General features: G+C 52.2%; 1 protein-coding gene across 1 annotated transcript; it reads right to left on the bottom strand.

Annotated features, from left to right (window-relative positions):
* Positions 1-4947: 4947 nt before the first annotated feature.
* BAIAP2L2 (BAR/IMD domain containing adaptor protein 2 like 2) lies at positions 4948-17088 on the bottom strand. Its single transcript, XM_062569119.1, has 14 exons — positions 16874-17088; positions 15807-15882; positions 15436-15522; positions 14169-14230; positions 13465-13536; positions 12697-12813; positions 12128-12274; positions 11517-11669; positions 11102-11240; positions 10120-10342; positions 8911-8982; positions 8392-8572; positions 6433-6473; positions 4948-5643 (listed from the first exon to the last, which is right to left on the bottom strand). The coding sequence occupies exons 1-14, from the start codon at positions 16910-16912 to the stop codon at positions 5568-5570; spliced, it is 1485 nt and encodes a 494-aa protein (XP_062425103.1). The 5' UTR covers positions 16913-17088; the 3' UTR covers positions 4948-5567.
* Between the last annotated feature and the right edge of the window lie 515 nt (positions 17089-17603).

The following is a 17603-nucleotide window of genomic DNA, read 5'->3' as shown; positions in this document are numbered from 1 at the left end:
GCTGACTGGAGACTGCCAAGTGGGCAAGGCACTCCTATGGATGGGGCACACAGGGCTAGCTTCAGGTCTTTGGGTCTGGGTGTTGGTATCTCAGGAAGGTCCCTCCTCTCTGTGCCTTACAAGCAATGGAAATATCTTCCCCAATTCTCATAACCCTGCTTTTACTTTAGCATTAAACAAGTGCAAAGTCCTCAGTCAAAGGCACAAGTGGGACAAGTTGGGTCAGAGCCCACATAAAGGGCTACTCCATGGAAAGAGGAGTCCTACTCTGTGACACTTCAGAAGCTTGTTGGAGGGGAGAGCAACTAGCATTTCCCAGGCCATGGGAGGATCGGCATGCAGAGCCAAGACTAGAAATAATGCCACAAAATACTCTGAGAAGGGTCTAAAAACATTGTTTTGAGATTGCTGGAGGAGACGTTTGCAAAATAACACAAGATAAGGCCAGTTCTGGACTGCACAGCAACAGATATGGCCATCTGCATGCACAGTGCATTGACACAAGAAGGCAGGAAGCAGTTTGGGGCCAATTGGTTTTCACCAGGCTCCTGAGCCAAGATAAACTTGTAGAGGGAAACATAGGCGGGGAGTCACCAGCCACCCCTAGTGGTCTCCCTATTTCCTCTCCCTGGAGGATCCTTGCTCCTGAAAATGCAATAGGGGTTATTCATCCTATGACCCAGGCATGTGCCACTGCCACATATCACTGCAGCAGAACTCTCCAAGTCTCTAGGATTCTGACAACCACAAAAAAGGAGAGCAGGATCTGGCTCTGAGGGTGGGTTGAAGCAGGTCTTCTTCTGGACGGCCCTATCCTAACAGTTCTTGGGCTGAATGCAGGCACCAGTGCACAGCAGGAGCTGCTCTGCATTTCAGCCCATGCAGACAGATCTTGTTGGTGGAGTTAAGGGCAGCAAAACCAGAAGCACTAACAAATAGCCTAAGAACTAGAGCTAAGAATATAGTGTTTTCCCTCTTCCTAGTCATATATTAACACACAGTACTCTGGCAAACACACACTCACTCGTGCACATGTGTTTTTCCATGGGAGAGATCCAAGGCAAATTCACTGACATGTTCAGGATCATGCAGTGAATCAGTGGCAGAGCTGAGGTTGTGCAGCAGGCTTCCACCTTGACTGCTCTTGATATTATCTTTATCCATCCATATTCCCCAATCAGCCAAAAGCAAAAATTAGAAGGGCTGCTTTCAGTCTCTCCCTCCCAACCCAAATCTTAGGGACAACAGCAAATGGCAGAGACACCAGATGAGAACAGCCTGCTGGAAAGATATTTGCAAGCCAAAGAATTGTTGTAAGGACAAAAGGGATTCATTATATTCTTGTCAAACACCCAAACGTTCCCCTCCATACCAGTATCATCCTGATCACCAGCACCAGTACAGCCTGACTGGACAGTCTCACTCAGCATCTGCCACTGCCTGCTGCTCCTCTCCCAGCAACCTTTGACTGACAAGCTAGCTACATCTGTACAAAAGGTGACCTGCTGCAAAAGTACAAAGACTTCTAGATTAGTGCTCGTCCTTAATCACTGCAGTATCTGATGCGCACAGCTACTTCAAATAAAAGTGTCTGCCACCAAATAAACCCAGACCCTTTTTTATCCAAGCCCCTATCCCACTACTCTTCTTGTTCTATTCCTGCACCACAAATCAAATCATATCAAGACATTCTGTTTCACCTCACTTTTCCCATAAACATCCCAGTACCCTAGCAAGAAAATATTTCTCTTTCTGTGATGTGCTCTTCAGAGATTTCTGTAATATCATCTGTCAATGGCGAATCAATAGATTTTGAAGAGTGCATTAGACAAATATCTAACAGTACTGGATGAGTCTAGGGCTGGATGGGTATCTGAAAGATCCACTTGCATAGTGCTACATAACCATACTGCAGCACGTGACAGGGCATTTGCCTGACTCTGCTAGATATTGCCTGACATAGGTGAGATGCACTGGACTATCTCACCCGTGGTGATCCCACTAATGCTAATAGCTGTATCTCCGTCCGGGAGTTATCCCAGCTCTGAACAAGGCAGTTTGGAGCTGCCTCAGTCAGTAACATCACAGTGCATACGCTGGCTCTTTTGCTCACGGCTGCACACAGTGGTCGCAGCAGCACACCCTGTGCCTGCCTTTTCATACAGCTTGCTTTCGTTCCCTCCTTAACTAGGTAGTCTTTTTTATATATAGATAAAATACCACATCTAAGTTCACATGTCCCTAAAAAGGACATGCGCTGACACAAGGAGTCCCTAAGTCAGACTGGGAGGGCAAAAAACAGAGCAAATTCAGCCATGGCTGCCAGCACCTAGATGTGCAAAGAGCACGCTCCCAACACAGAGGAAATGATGCTCCCTGATGCCCAGCAAAGCCAAGCTCTGTCTAACAAGCTGCACCAGTACTAGGATCCAGGAGGATCCATGTGAGCACTGGGATGGCTCCTGGCATCTCAGTACGGTAAGGACAGGGAGGGGGCAGATGTTCATTAAATACTAAGGCCAGGATTCACACCACCAACCTCCCAGCCCAGAAACAATTCCCTGAGAAAGCATTTGTTGCAGAATTAAATCAGCGCAGGCCTGGAGCGAGCTGTCCTGTTGACAAGCCAAGATGCCAGCAGAGCTCTGGTGCAAGCATCCCTCCATACCACTGACCTGTGGGATGAAGTAACGACTGCCTGGTGCTGGCCAAGACCCAGGGGCCAAGCAGACCAGTCAGCAGCTCTTCCTTCACCCTCCCGGCACACTGGTCCAGGCAGCGCTTCCCAGCTCTGGGTGAGGGCGTCTGGTTAGATGACACCACTGGCTCTTCGCTCCATGGTGGACACACGGTCAGGCGCAGGCTGATGCCTGCAGGAATCCGTCACCCTTCGGAAGGTGTCTTGTGGCCCCGCTTTTTCCCTTCAGGGCAACTGGAGAGCTGATCCCTCTCGTAACCCGCTGTGCTCAGACTCCAGTGCTGTCTCCTGTTGGGGGACAACCCAACCTGGGGACCCCCCTGCCTGCCGCCGGACGCAGCCCAGCCAGCAGATAGTGTCCCACGGCACTCCCAGCACTGATGCGGGTCGGCAGCCGCTTACGGTTTCAAGTCGGCAAAGCCTGCAGGTGCTGAGCGGGCAGAAAGCACTTCTCTACTTTTAAGAGGCTTTTCCAGCCAATGGGAAGGGGGTGGCTCCCTGCCTCGGCCCGAATCCCCTGGTAATCCCGCTGTCCAGCTCCAAGAGGCAGCCGGGAGCCCGCCTAGGGGCTCCTTGCCCCACGAGAACAGCACTGCCTCGCAGCAGGCCGATTTGGGAGGAGGCTCGGGCAGGTGTCGGTGATGAACCAAGCCGTTGTGGGGCTGGGAGCGAGGGGCGCAGGGAAGGAGGCGGTGGGGTAGCAGCGGACAAGGGGACGGCCAGGAAGAGCTGCAGCAGAGGACGCAAGGCAGCGGGCAGCAAGGAGCTGCGCCCGCAGCAGGGAATCACTGCTTTAATATCACAGCTCTGAGGGCAAAACGGGAATATGAGGGAAAAAGGAGGAAGGCAGCAGCTGCTTTTTACAGTCTCCCCAAGCTCGCTGCTTTTAAGGCACACCTGAAATTCCCAAGCCGTTTCCAGACTAGCCACCTGCCAGGATGGAGAAGACCTGGCACAGCTTTACGGCAGGCAGCTCGGCCAAGCCCTTCTGCCCCACGGCAGTCAGCAGGGTTTAATGCTCTCACGAAACCCTCCACATTAAGAAAAAAATAAATAAAAATAAATCCTCGGTGGCTGCCCCGCGACAGCTCCAGGCCCGGGTTTGGCCAGGAACGAGTCAGTCACCCGCCACACAGGCAAAAAGCTGTTTTCTTTCTCAGGCCCCAAGAGGGGTCAGGACTCCTCCAAGCTGTGCCCGCAGGTAGGCTGTAAGGCCCAGCGCGCGCGTCCCACAAGTGAAAGGCCCCCACTTTAATCCCCTAAGCCTCTTAGCGCTGGCAGCCCCCACGCCGCCCCGTCCGCCCTGCCGCGCGTTCCTGGCGGCGGGAAAGGGGCGCAGGGGGCAAGGGAGCACGTGGGGGCGTCGCAGAGCCGGCACGCGGGGTTTAATTTCCGTTAATAAGGCTAATCGGCTAACGCGGTCACTGCGGCGCTCTCACACGCACACACGCACGCACGTACCCCGCTTCGGCCCCACACCTCCTCCTTCCCTGACGGCTCCCCCTGCCCCAATGTGGCGCTTGTGGGGCAGGCACCCACCACCGGAGCGGACGCCACAGGCACACGGGGTGGGGAGCGCTTCCTCCCCTGCCGACCACCTCCCCACGATGCCAGGAGCTGGCCTAGGGCACCCCCTCCCCCCAAGGCGTGCATGGAGGGGCGAGAAGATGGCTGCCAGGCCTCGCCCGTCCTGGCATGGCAGGCAGGGGGTCTCATAGGCCAAGAAATGAGCTTTTGCTGCCCTCCTGCGGCAGGACAGCACAGGGTGGCAGACAGCTGTGGGTCACGCTGGCCCTCCAGCGCCTGCCACATCCCCAGCGGCAGCCCCTGGAGAAGGCCGAACCCCCCTGGGGCGAGAGGGCTGCGGGCCGCCACGGCGGGGGCTGCCGCAGGGTCCCGGTCCCTAGGTAAAGGAGCAGGGGCGCGAAGGGCCCGGGCTCACTGAAATTAAAACGCGGTCCTTCAGCAGGGCGTCTTCGCTCGGGGCCGGTCTGCAGGATAGCCGCACACGTCTCTGCTCACGCCACGGGGGTGGGGGGCTGCGGTCTCGCCGTGGGAGGTTATTCTGACAGCAGCCACGGGCCCGGCTTTCCGCCTCCTGCTACGGGAGGCGAGGCGATAGCTGCAGTCACTAGGACACTAACAGAAGCAGCATGCTTCATTTTATTTCGAAAGGCCTTCTTCACAGCCATCAAATGAAAGCAATGCAAGGAAGCTGGGCTGTCACTGCCCGCCACCTTGCCCCGGGGCTGCCCAGTAAGAGATGGAGTCAAGCAGTAGATGAGAAGGGGGTAGATGCCTTTATAAACCAACTTAGCCACCAAATGAGCCAAGAACAAAGAGCTGGTCTTGCAGATCCATTCAGCTGGACTCAATCTCTGGCTCTTTTCTAGTAATCACCTGAGCCCACGGTTTATTTTCTAATAGCAAAAGGACTATCCCATGTGTGCCCTTGTCTAGGGCATTCACGAGTGGCCAGAGCAGGACTAGCAAAGCCTTGTCTCTGTCTTCCTGCAAGCACTGCCCCATGCAACAGGTGCTCTTACCCATCTATCCCTCCAGGTCCCAGACCTCCAGCATTCCCTATCTCAGGCCACCAGCGCCAGTAACACCAGATTTCTTCCACTCAGGTACAATAACATCATACAGGGGGAGGGCAATCCAAAGAGAGCAGCAAGGGCCTATTGCTGACTAGAGCATGCCAGACAGTCAGGTAAGACAGATTCCCATGTCCAAGAGGGAAAGGAGGCAAAGAAAAAGGTTACTCCATAAGTGGTAGCACTAAGTTGCTGCCCAGCTAGGTTCACAGACGGCTGTTTTTACACCTTCCTCCTCCATTCTCAAATTCTCTGCTATCTTCAGCCCTGCTTCATCGGATGATAGGTGCTGAGCGGTCATTGGTGACCGTGGGACGCAGCTTGACTGTGGCAAATGGGTTGGTGCCTCTGAAAGGGGAAACAAAATAGGTAACCATTAGGTAATCTGGAAAGACCACGCAGGGGACCTGCCAACCAAGCAAAGGCTGTTTAGTCCTGCCAGCCTGACCCTCCATGCCAAGAAGGTGAGGTAAAGCTGGTTGCTGAGTGTTTTCGTCCTTATTAGCACACTCTGATGCAAGTTCCAGGGCTGTTCCTTGGCTCCTTGCCCTTTCTCTGGGGTGGCTGTATCGTGAGGAAGGGACAACAGCATATGATTGTCCCTTACAGTAGCACTCTCTACACTTCTTGCCCTTGATTCTCCAAGAGAGAAGTTAGGGAGCAGGAAGAGACCACAGCACTATTTTGGAAGCTTTTGGAGACACTAACCTGGCTGCAGGGGGAAAAGAAAGCAGAAGTTTATGGCAAGTCTCATATCCGTAGACCTGATACACAAGGTTAAAAGCCTCAGGTCTCCTCAGCCCTTTCCAAGTTGGCAGAGCTATATAAATCAATTCAGTCTACGCTCAGGCTGCGAGTTGCCACTCTGGCTCATCCAGAATAGGTGGGAAGGAAGTTGCAGGTCTGATCATCTCAGGATTATTTGTATCTTTTAGTACCAGACATGAGAGAATGCCCTAACAGCCAGCAAATGCTAGAATGGCCCACCTTCCCCTCCTGTCCTGGAAGATAGGAACTGGCTTTCCTTCAGACACTTCCCTGCTCCTCCCATATTATTTAATCTATTGGACTACCAAATAATAGTAATGATGCCACCCTCTCTGCTGATCCCAGAACTCAGCCCCTTGCCTGACTTACCGGGGGAAGAGTTCAGGGGGCTGGTCCCACACTCCTGATTTCTGCAGTGAAAAGAAAGGCAACAGTGAGTAATCTGGGGTGGGGAAGAAAAGGGAGAGATAAAAATTGGCAGGAGACACCGCACACATGGAGGAAGATTTTACGAAACACGTGAGTGAATTAGGAGCCCAAGTTCTGTTGACAGGGCTCTGACTTCTTATTCATTCACACTTTGCATAATCCCACAATTCACCGCTTTAAATAACGAATACCTTGAGTTCTGTGGCAGGGGGTGGACCCTATACCACAGTTTCCCTCTTCCCCTAGGACAGCCCTGTCTTGGAGAAGAAAGGAGATGCTCCAGATCACAAGTGTCATGTCTGAAGAGCACGGCAAACAAAGGCAGTCTGATCTACATTCCACCCTGCCAGCACAGCCAGAGATGCCCCCCTCACACTGCACGCACACCCTGGTAACAAGTTTATTCTTCAGTGCCCTCACAGGCTTCCTGCATCCACAGAGATCTAAGAGCTGTATTGCTACACTGCACAAACACTTTACGCCACACTTTGCTCAAATGTGGACTAACCTGACGGAGAAAGACAGAGCTGAGCCTTGTGGTCCTTATCCTTAGCCAATATGTAGTGAGGAATCACTGACAATTGCGATGGCCTGTTAAAGCATACCAGTTTCTGTAGCTGGTGGCACATAGGGTGGCGGCCATGTGTGGCTATCTTTATTGCAGCTGGGAAGTCAAACATAGACCTACTTCCTTCTAGCTCAACTGGAAGATATCTTGGGCAGAAGCGTGGAGCAAGGCTCAGACTTTCCAAACCTCTAATGAGGCTAAATTGCTCTGCCACTGTATTCTACAGGCTCCACATACCTAACTGCTCAACCCTAGATCTATCCCTACCCCCTACTCCTGGGGCCACAATCAGTGACCTAGAGGGCCTCCATGTTGTACAGCCCAAGGCCTCCTGAAGCCATAGTGTAAGATGTGACAGGAAAAAAGAACAATTAAATGTTGAATTTCTCAATTGTTTGAGACGGTCAGTTGCTTCCAACTTTATATTGACTCGGAATAAGTGACCAGGGATGGAGAGTTCTCAGCCTTCTACAAGACTGAGCAAGTAACGTCCTGAGGGCAGCACCATCTTTCCTCTCCTCATGTCCTCAGCTTTAATCAGTTAATTCCCTACAGCTGGGAGCAGTGATAGGTGGAGGGTTTCCTAACCCATATGCCATTAGTAAGTCATGGGCTGGAGACTCCCTGTTCCAAGGCCCTCTAATATGGCTGTGCTCGCTCTCAGCCTTTGCCCCTAGCTCCTTCTGTATCCCACCTATGACCTCAAAGCAGCTTTGATAATTATTCCTCCTCTCTTGGAGGTCTGCATACAGGCATAGCTCAGAGTCGGTCCTTCCCATCCTTGCTTGCCCTCAACCAACCCTTGTTTGAACTTGGAAGAGGTGCCAGACAAGGCCTCTTTCCATTCTTTGAAGGGAGAAGGATGGCATCTCTGTTAGCTGGTCACCCTCCCCAAGTCCAGCCTGGTCATTCCATGGTCCTACTATTAGCAGAAAGAGGTGCTGCCCCGGAGCCACCAGAAATCAGGCTGGGAGGTCATGGAGAAAAGGAGTGAACTGAAGGGCCCCTGGTGAGCAAAAAGAGAAATAAATAAGAGGGGCACAGCCACAAAAGCAGTCCTCAGGTAAGGATGGTCAGACTCTGAGGATCTGCCAACACGCTGCTGATGTCAGTGACCACAAGGGCACAGATTAGGTGAGAAAGGCTAGTGAGAGCTGTGCTAACAGAATCTCTTAGCTCAAGAAGGGAGGAGGGCACACATTAACATCTGGAAGGCATTTTTCTTTTTCAACAGGCCTACACAGAAGAGGTGTGCCTTGGAGGATGAAAGTCAGCACTGATGGAAATACATATCTGTCTCCACACACACTGGTCACCCTTCCCACACTCACCTTCAAATCTGAACCAACTGGGGTGGCCACTCTACTCTGGTGACTGCTGGTACCCACTGAAGGGGGAGGTGGGCTCGGCAAATGGGCTTGAGCAGCGGCAGGCCAATAATTGCTAGAGGAAGGAGTGCTAGGACAGTCCAGGATGTCATCCAGACTGTGACTGTTTCGGAGTGGAAAGGACCTGAACAAGAAGAGAAGGCAGTGGAGTGAGAGTCCAAGCAGACCAAGGGAATGACAGCACAGATGCTAGCCATGAGATCTCAATGGGACCTCTCTGAAGAAAATACCCATAGCTTGGACTGACCCAGCTGCAAAAGCCTTTGAGAGGATATTGCCCATGTTGGTGAAGTCACCTAGGGTAAGCCTGTGAGATCTCTGGGGCATGGCCTATGAGGCCATCTGCAAATGACTGAGCATAGAGCTGTCGCTGTCCACCAAGCACATCCACAGGCACTGCACTGGTGTGACAGACCAACAAGCAGGCATTTCAGCTCCTGCCTGGCCTACCTCTCTTATTACCTGGTGACTGGCTCCTCTGAGTCCCTCATATCCTCCAGAGGCTTGACATAAGTTTCAGGGAACCAGCCACATCTAGGCCACAAAACACAGAAAAGATAATGAGTTCCAGACAACCACAGTTTGTGGTTCTTCAGATTCGTCTACCCAGCACAACTGATCCACACCCATCCCACACATCAACTGTGCTGCTACTGCAGCTACAACATGTGATAGTGTTTCAGCATGCATTCCACCCCTAGACAGGGTCATTGCAAGACTGTCCTGAGAAGCCATCAAGACTTTTGTCCTGTGTGTAGCAGACAGCATCTCATTCAGCAATTGGAATCCCAATAACCAAATGCAGAGATACTTGCTCACCAACGCAAATAGGGAAAATGCCCTGCTGACTGATAGCCTCACCTTCCTCTAGCCCCCCCTTGGGGTTTCTACGGGTGCCTGGAGCAGGGCTTGCTTTTCACAAGGGCTAGGCAAGATCGCTGCTTCTGGAAGCAACATTAGCACAGTCCAGGAAGACACATACTGACTGTAAGCAATCACAAGGGACCAAGCCCAGAACACAAGGAAGGTTGGGAAAATCCCCTTCTCCCAAGGGTAAGGCAGCTTCACCCCAGAAACCCTCCAGAAGAAAAGCTACTCTTGTTCATCTGCATCCAAGCATGAACTTCACTGCATGAGCATGACGCACAGATCCCATGTGAAAAAGCAGGATTGGCAAAGAGGTGAAGGCCAGCAGCACAACTAGGGAGCGATTCAGTAAATGCTGAGTGCAGTAGTTTTGGTATACTGTCTGTACTAGCGGGTGCAGCAGCAGCTGCCATGTGAACTGAGAAACAGCAGGCCTCTCAGATAACCCCAGCAGGACATGGCCCTGAGCTGGGTCCCATGACAGGAGTCACTCAGTCATGCTAGACGGGAGGGGGGGGTCACTGGGTCCCTGGCTTTTCTACCTAACCTTCACAGGGCCTTTTCAGGCAGCACATCCTGCTTTCACCCTGCCCCACCACCTCTCCTCAGCTCAGAGAGCCCCCATGCTAGCTACAACCAACTCAAGCTGGTCATGGCATGGCAAAAATGCTAAGCATGGCACAGCAACACAGGTCTCACTGGGATGGGAGGAGAGAGACCATTTCATGGTTAAGTCCCCAGGCTCTGGACCTGACAAATCTGTATCAGCCTGCTGGACCAATTTGCAGCACAGAAGTCACCTACATGGATGAGCCCTCCAGCTTGCCGTATAGCCAGCCATTCTGCGCTTCCGGGATCAGCACCGTGATGACATCCCCAAGGTCAAACCGTAGCAGGGTCCGGTTGGTACCCGTTGCATGTGGCACGATAGCCCGTACTCTCACCATGTTGCCTCTCCTCCTGTCTTCACTGCTGCTGCTTTCACCAAAGGAACCAGAACGGGAAGTACGGCCAGTAGGGAGCAAACCTGGGAGGAAGCACCAGAGGGGTCTTGCTGAAGTCCAGCATCTTCCTGCAAGACTCATGCTGCCTGGAAGAGACCAGCACTTCCCTGATCTAGTAATTAATCTACAAGATATTCTATAGGCCTTCTCTTGGGGGAGAAAGGGCACAGAATGGGACTGGGTTAAACATTCGTCTTGCGGAAGAGAATCAAGTTGTGCTAAAAACGACTTGCTTCGCATTATGCCCTCTTTGGCCGAACATCCAGGGCACAGGCACTGCCTGCTACAGTGACTGGCTGATGGCCTGCTTCCTGGCCCTGCTACAGCAGCTGGAAATCTGGGTCATTTTTTTCTCTCCTCCTCTCCCATCCCCACCCTTACCCCCTTTCTTCTTTTTTAACACTTCAAACTGAAATTTGTCATGAATAAAAAGCAGGTAAGATATGAGGTAACTGGATGGGTTTTGTAGGGCAGAATAATATTTAATCTAGTAGCGCTGAGGCAATACACATTTCCAAAAGCAAACTCCACCGAGAGCCAGCCATCCTGGTCCAGACAGCCTTGAAGACTGCACATCTCTGGGTTCTCCACCTCTCACACAGCCAGCCAGGGAACCTAACCTTGTCATGGATGGACTCTGTTCTACAGGGTTGAGCTCAGCACCCCCTACTTTGGTCAGCCTCTCAGCAGTCTGATGGAGAGTTGTGATCCCTCAGGCTGTTCACAGAGAGGTCCAAGCATTGTTTCCCCCCAGTGCTGCTCCTGCTGAACATGGGTCATACCAGCCGATGGCGTCCTTTGCAGGGGCTGCCTGGGGGGCTCTGGTTGAGAAGACAGTCTCATTTCTGGAGGCTCCTGAGAGAAGACACTGGATCTACTCCCACTCATGGGAGAAACAAAATCCTCAAGGGCTCTCTGGGGCTGTTGGAAGGAGAGGAGGTCAAATGCAAACTCCATAGAGGATATGTCATGAGAAAGAGAGGCTCTGAGATATACCTGGTCCTTCTCAGAAAACAAAACCCAGCACATTCCCCCACTGCAGCCCAGACACACTCTTCCCTTATTCTTGTCCAGGAAAGGCCACAAGCACCAAGTTCATCCTGTCCCAAGGCCTGGGCCCGGCCTTTGCCCTGCAGCTTGGAAAGGGGAGTTCCAGCCTCACCATCCCTAAAGGGGGGCTGTCTGCTTGCTCCTCACCATCTCGAAGTGGGTCGGAGTGAGCCTGCCTGACGGATAACTCTGGCCATGGGAGGTGGTGAGGAGGCTCTGTGTGTGGCTGCTCGAGGGGTTGCGGCTGGCCTCCAGCTGCTCCTTCCACTGCGGTGCCTTGCTCTGGATCATGCCCCGGGCCTGGGGAGAGAGAAAAAGGCAGTGATTGAAGGTCTAGAGCAGAACAGCTAAGGAGGGAGCCAAGGGCTGACACATACCTTAAATTAGGTACTGTGCCTTTCCACAGCTAGGTTTGCGGGAGTGGCTCTGCAGAACCCCACAGGAGTGAGTGTCTAGCATGCTACCCTCTAGTAAAGATCCTGTGGTCCCAAAGATAGCTTGCTGCCACAAACGCCTACATCACTCTTTCCTCTCCTATCACTTGCGCACTCAAGTAACCCCGTGTAAGCCATATCACTGCCCCCAGCCCCAGGCTGTTCTCCCTCAGCCTAGTACAGTCAGCCTGCACTCCAGAGCAAGAAATGGAATAGTTTTCTCCCTGTCCATGCTTAGACACTGCTTTCACCCACAGGGCTGCCCAGCCCCAGGGTCCTCCTGCCTGCATACTCCCTCCAGCCCCCCAAAGGCAAAGGCCATACCCTGCTGTAGAACTGGAGAAGGGTGTTGGAGAGCAGCTGGTGCTTTTCAGCCAAGAAGCGGTATCGGCGTTTCTCTTCCAGCTCAGCTGCTCTTTGGCTCTCAGAGATGAACGCCTGCATCTCTGAGCGCAGTCGTATCACGTTCTCCTGGGCCATGGGGGAAAGAAGGAAGGAGGGAGGGATTAGCATAAATCTGGCAGTGAGCTCACCTGGACATGTAGAAGGGGAAGGATTGAAAGGGGTGGTTGCATCTACCAGCTTCCCAGTCTACTTGCAGTGCTGGAGCAGCACAAAGGAGCCAGGGCAGTGTCTCAAGATCATGTCCTTGCATGTTTGAATTTGCTAAATGAGGTAAAGGCTTGGCAGATCCTGTACAAATGAGTTCCACAGGTCAGGAGCATGCTGAAGAAAAAGACTTTTCTTCTTTCCTGATAAGCCCGCTACCTTTTGAACATTGGGACAAAATCCATTGGCTTCCAAGGAAGGATGAGACTGCTCAGAAACCAGCCCTAGCTCCAGAGGAATCATCAGATTAATTTTCCACTCCGCTTCCTGCAATCACAGCTCACCTTCATTTCCCTTGCATTTTTATCACGGGCCCTCTCCATTCTCCACAGCTCTGCCATATATTTATCCAGGTTGGTGGCTCTACGCCGGTACTCCAGCTCATACTGCTTTTGGCTCTCCTTCCAGAGAGAAACAAGGCACAATGAGGAACCAGAACCCCAGGCATGCTGTGACACATCATGGACCCCATTCTGATGGGTGATTAAACATTTGGTGCCCCCTCAAAAGTGAGCATCAATTGGACCTCTTGAAAAAAAGTATAGCCTCTTTTCTTTCTTTTACTTCCTCTTTACTTTGAAGAGTCTTACAGTGTTGATGAGCCTCAAGATGAAGGAGAAAGAAATGGCTCCTACTTCCTGCCACCCTGGGAGCAAGCCCCCAGGCCTCTCTCTCCCTCTATGATACTATATGCCAGCATGGACAGTCTGGCCACAACAGTATAGGCCAAGATACAGGACCCAAACCCATACCGAGCCTGCAGACTGGAAAAGTCAGGAGCTCTAGTATCAGAGTACCAAGTATCCCAAGTACCTCAGCCCCGCTGAGGCATTCCGCAAGTCCCATTGCCCAAAGAGCAGTCACCTGCCCTCTTTAGCCCTCCATCCTCAGCCAGACCAGGGATGTATGGCCCATGAGGGAAGATGGAGAGAAGCCCCCTCTATCTCCTGGCCTAGAAAGCTGGGGAAACACCTTAGGAGCTCAAGCAAGAGCTGTTGGGTTGAGAGGAAGAGGGAAACAAGCAGGTTTGAGGAGAGGAGTTCATCACTCACACTAATGAACTGCACATCCATTTTGGTGTTCTTCTCCATGTGCTGCAGCAAGTCCACGTGGAACGTCTGAGCCTAGAAGAGACAAAGAAGCCATCAAGCTTATCCCTTTGCTGTATGGTCTTACATGCACAACAGCATGGAGTGGCTCCACAAATCGCACAGAGCCAGCAACTCTCTCGCTGCCCAACCCCAGCCCCCATGCAGAGGCCAGACATGTGCATCTCCTGTCATTATGGCTCCAGTGGAGCAGCTCTGCAGCCCGGGGTTGCACAGTATGCTATACGATGCAGTTTCAGTGCCCACTCCACTCTGTCAACTTCAAAGCAAGGAGCAAATAGCAGCTGTCAAGAAAGGTTAGAGTCCACTCTTGTCCCACTAGTGCCACCAAAATAAAGAGCAGACAGCCATGCTTTGTCCTCAGAGCCAGGCATTGCTCTATCTGCTGCACACCCACCACCTCTTGCCCGTGGAGAGATGAAAACAGTCCTCAGACAGCCCCAAAATTAAACAACAGCCAGGCTCTGGGCATGCCACTTCCATAGCATTCCTCTGTCACGTACATCAGGGATGGAGGGGAGGCAGGCACCTGCTGGCAAGCATGTAAGAGGGCAGGAGATGGGGCAACCTATGCAAACGCAGGCAACTTGTGGGACAAGACGTTCTTCTCTTCTCTACCTGCATCAGCCCCCAGGAATGACACTCACCACAACTTCTAAATCAGAGTTCAGGAGTCTCTGCGTGTTGGACATCTGCATCAGAATTTCACCTTCAGGGAAAGAGAGAGAAAAGGGTGGAAAAATACCACAGCTGCTTCCTTGTGCTCCCACAGGTAGAACAAATTAGCGGTTGTGGGGCCCTGCCAGCAGCATGAGATTCAGCAGACTGATCTAACGTGTGAAAGTGCAACAGATACTGCAGTGCGTTGCTCTCTTGCATGCTGAGAGAGGCTTGGAGCCATCCTTCCTGAGGCTTGACTCTGCCACTGATCTCCAGACTTCAGTTATTGCCAACATGGGAATACTACAGCCCAGGAGCTCCCAGATCAATGCTCTTCTGCAGACCAAGGTGCCAACAGACAAACTAGGCTCTACCATGGGCTCTGGACACCTGGGCAGGCTGTGCTGTATTTCCCTGCTGCCACACCCTCCACAGATCCCCTTTCTGTCCCCACCAGTACCTCAAATGCAATGCACAATTCTGGCCATACCGCAGATCGCGGGTGTAGCACCGCACCTGCTTGTGCTTCCCCTCATTGTCAATGCTATGTTTGGCCCTGATTCACCAGCGTTAGTATTTGAAATTGTGAAAGGAAGAGACTGATGACAGGAAGCAGAGGAGCAACTTGGATGCTGTAGATGGCCTAGGAGTTTGCAGGAGGAACACATCTTGCTAGAAGCTTTTTACTGAAAAGCTCGGCAGCAAACAGTTCCCCAAACATATTTTCTAGCAGTCATCATTAGACTTCAGAATAAGATGGCACCACTGAATGTAAGTGCCTCAAATCCGAGCTGCTGTTTCAACTGGCTGCAGGCTCAGGAAGACAATATTCTATCAGACAATATCAGCTATTGCCAAGTCCATACTCTCAAGATTTTCCCCCATAGCTGCAAGGAGGAAGAAAATAGTTCCTCTGAGAAAACTTCAACACTCAGGCAGGCTGATTTGGCAGGGACTGGTTTCCTCAACTGGTCCATTGTGGAGATCTTTTCCCAGCTAGGCCCAATCAGTGATCTCATGGGGGGAGTGCTTGTCTTTAAGGGATTTTCAAGACCACACAATAAACCTGACTCTCACTGCCTGGACAAGGCCTGGCACTGTGGGCCACCATGTAGAGGATCTCTGTCTTCCTCACTTCCCCCCCCCCCACCCCCCCCGCCATGCATCTGGAAAGGGAGAAACTAAGGGGCAATGTCAAATAATTTAACTGTAGCCCACCACAGGGCAGGGGATGGCAAGCTGGGAGAGCCTTACCCAGCACGTGTGAGGTGGAGCTCTGCAGTGCTTGTTCCCCAATCTTCTCAATTGCTTTAAAATAGACTTCAGCTGCTTCAGATAACGCTGCAAGGAGAGGAGCAGGGAGGTAAGAATACGGTCTGCCTCTCAGCATCACCAGCCCCAACAAGTGGTGCACAGGGGCCACCCCATCTCTCCTGCTCTGCACTTAACAGCAACAGTAGGTCCTGGAGCAGGAGAAAAGTGCATCAGAGCAACTCAAGACATGCTGCAAGGGGAGACCAGTGGCCTTGCCCCAGATGACAGCAGCTCATTCTGATGCACAGAGGATGCCCAGGGCAGACATAGCAGCATGGTCTTGGGCCTGGGCTATTCAGGACACCACTCACCATGGAAGGCACGTAGGTAGTTGTTCCCCAGGTATACCAGGTTCTCCAGTGCAGGGTTGAACTGGTCCAGGATACTCTGGCCAAGCAGAAGCAGGTTAATACCGGTCTTCCCCATGCTCCAGAGACCTCAGCAGGCTGATGGCCTCCTGCTGAGGTTCAGCTGGATACAGCAGGAACCCAGGGAGTTCTCTTGGCCACAACGATGGATGGCCACGTGCAAATTCAACCCCCATGTTGGAGATAACTAAGACCTTTGGCTGCCCCAAGTTCTCTCCAGCCAGTCAGGAGTGAAGCAATGCCAGAGGGCAAGGTAACCCACTGGAGAGCTAAGTTGTCACCTGAAGATGCCTCTTTTCCGAGGCCCACTCCATCTCCCCATGATCACTACAGATGAGAGTTAACTGCAGTAGGACCTGGGAGAGCAACCTTTACCCCCTGAGCCTGCTTGGGCGATGGCCCTCACCTTTTATCCAGGGATGAAAGTGCCTTCTTCCTGGCCAGGGTTTCCTGCACCACTAGATTCAAGAGCTTGATAAAAGGGATAGACTGTTTTAAACGAGTATCTCAGCTTTTATCTGCCACATTTGTCAAAGGTGTTTATTACCTACAACATAGCAGCTACTTGCTGCATAAAACAGAGATTAGGGGCTGAAATAAGGAATTCTGCTTTTTCCCAGACCTCATCACCTTACTGGAGTGCAGATGTGCACAGGGAAGTGTCAGTGAGATCTGACTGTTCCCTCCAGCACAGGGGAAAACAGCTGACTTAACTCCTGCTTAGTACAGGCAAGGTAGGCATATTTCCCCTTTGAAACATGCTGTGTGTCCAAACCACCCAGTTTGCTCAACTTCTTCCTGGATCTGCACAAAGACCTACACCACGCTCCCCTCCCACCAGTGGTCTGCTCTCAAATGCAGCCCACAGGAGCTGCTCCAGTTCTGCCCAGGGAGGCATCCAGCCCTCAGCCATCCACCCATAAGGAGCCTTCTGCAGAAAACCGTTCTCCTCCTCCTGACTGCCTGTCTCTCCTTGGCAGCCGGGAGCAGCCTTTGGTGCCAAGACTCACCTTATAGATGGAGATGGTGGACCTGTAGGACAGCTCCATCTCTTGAGCCTTTTTCCTCCTCCACACAGAAGTAGGAAGCGAAGGAGAGCGTGAGGTGTTACAGCAGCACAGAGGACTCTGCTTCCACAGTGCCGGCTGGATGGAGAGAGTCCGTCAGTGGCGAGGCACAACGGCAGGAAGACACATACATGGTACAAAGGGAACAGAGCACTGCTGGAGTTTAATAATTCACCAGCCAGGAGGTTGGAACTTGATCTCTGGATGTAACCAGACTCTGTGGAGAGAGGAATCCTGCAACAGCCAGCAAGGACATGTGACCACCTCCTTTAATTATTGATTGCTTGTTCAGTACCCAGCCCCCCCCCCGTGTGTGCATTCTGTCCCAACACCTGCAGTCAGCCACCTGCCAGAATAACCTCCTTATGGCTTGCTGCCTCCACCACTCCCACCGCTATGAGATAACTTGCTCAGCCTCGCTCTGCTAGCAGAGCATCTTCAGGTCCCTCACCGAGCAGTATAGCAAGTCAGGGGAATGCCTGTCAGCTTGTGATTGCAGGCAGCAGCGAAATAGCAGTGAAAAAAATAGTAAATAAAGCTCTAAATAGGTTTAACTCCTTCCTTGCCCAGTATTTCCCCCACCTTGTCTCATCCTTCTGGGTGCAGAGCCTCCCTCCCTCTCCTGGTGTCACTGAGCTCCCTAATTTCAGGCACAAGCCTGTGCCTTAACCGT

This window comes from Rhea pennata, chromosome 1 (genome assembly GCF_028389875.1).
Source record: "Rhea pennata isolate bPtePen1 chromosome 1, bPtePen1.pri, whole genome shotgun sequence".
In the NCBI taxonomy this organism is placed as follows: domain Eukaryota; kingdom Metazoa; phylum Chordata; class Aves; order Rheiformes; family Rheidae; genus Rhea; species Rhea pennata.
The sequence above is the reverse complement of the archived record's forward strand: the minus strand, read 5'-3'. Positions and strand labels throughout refer to the sequence as shown.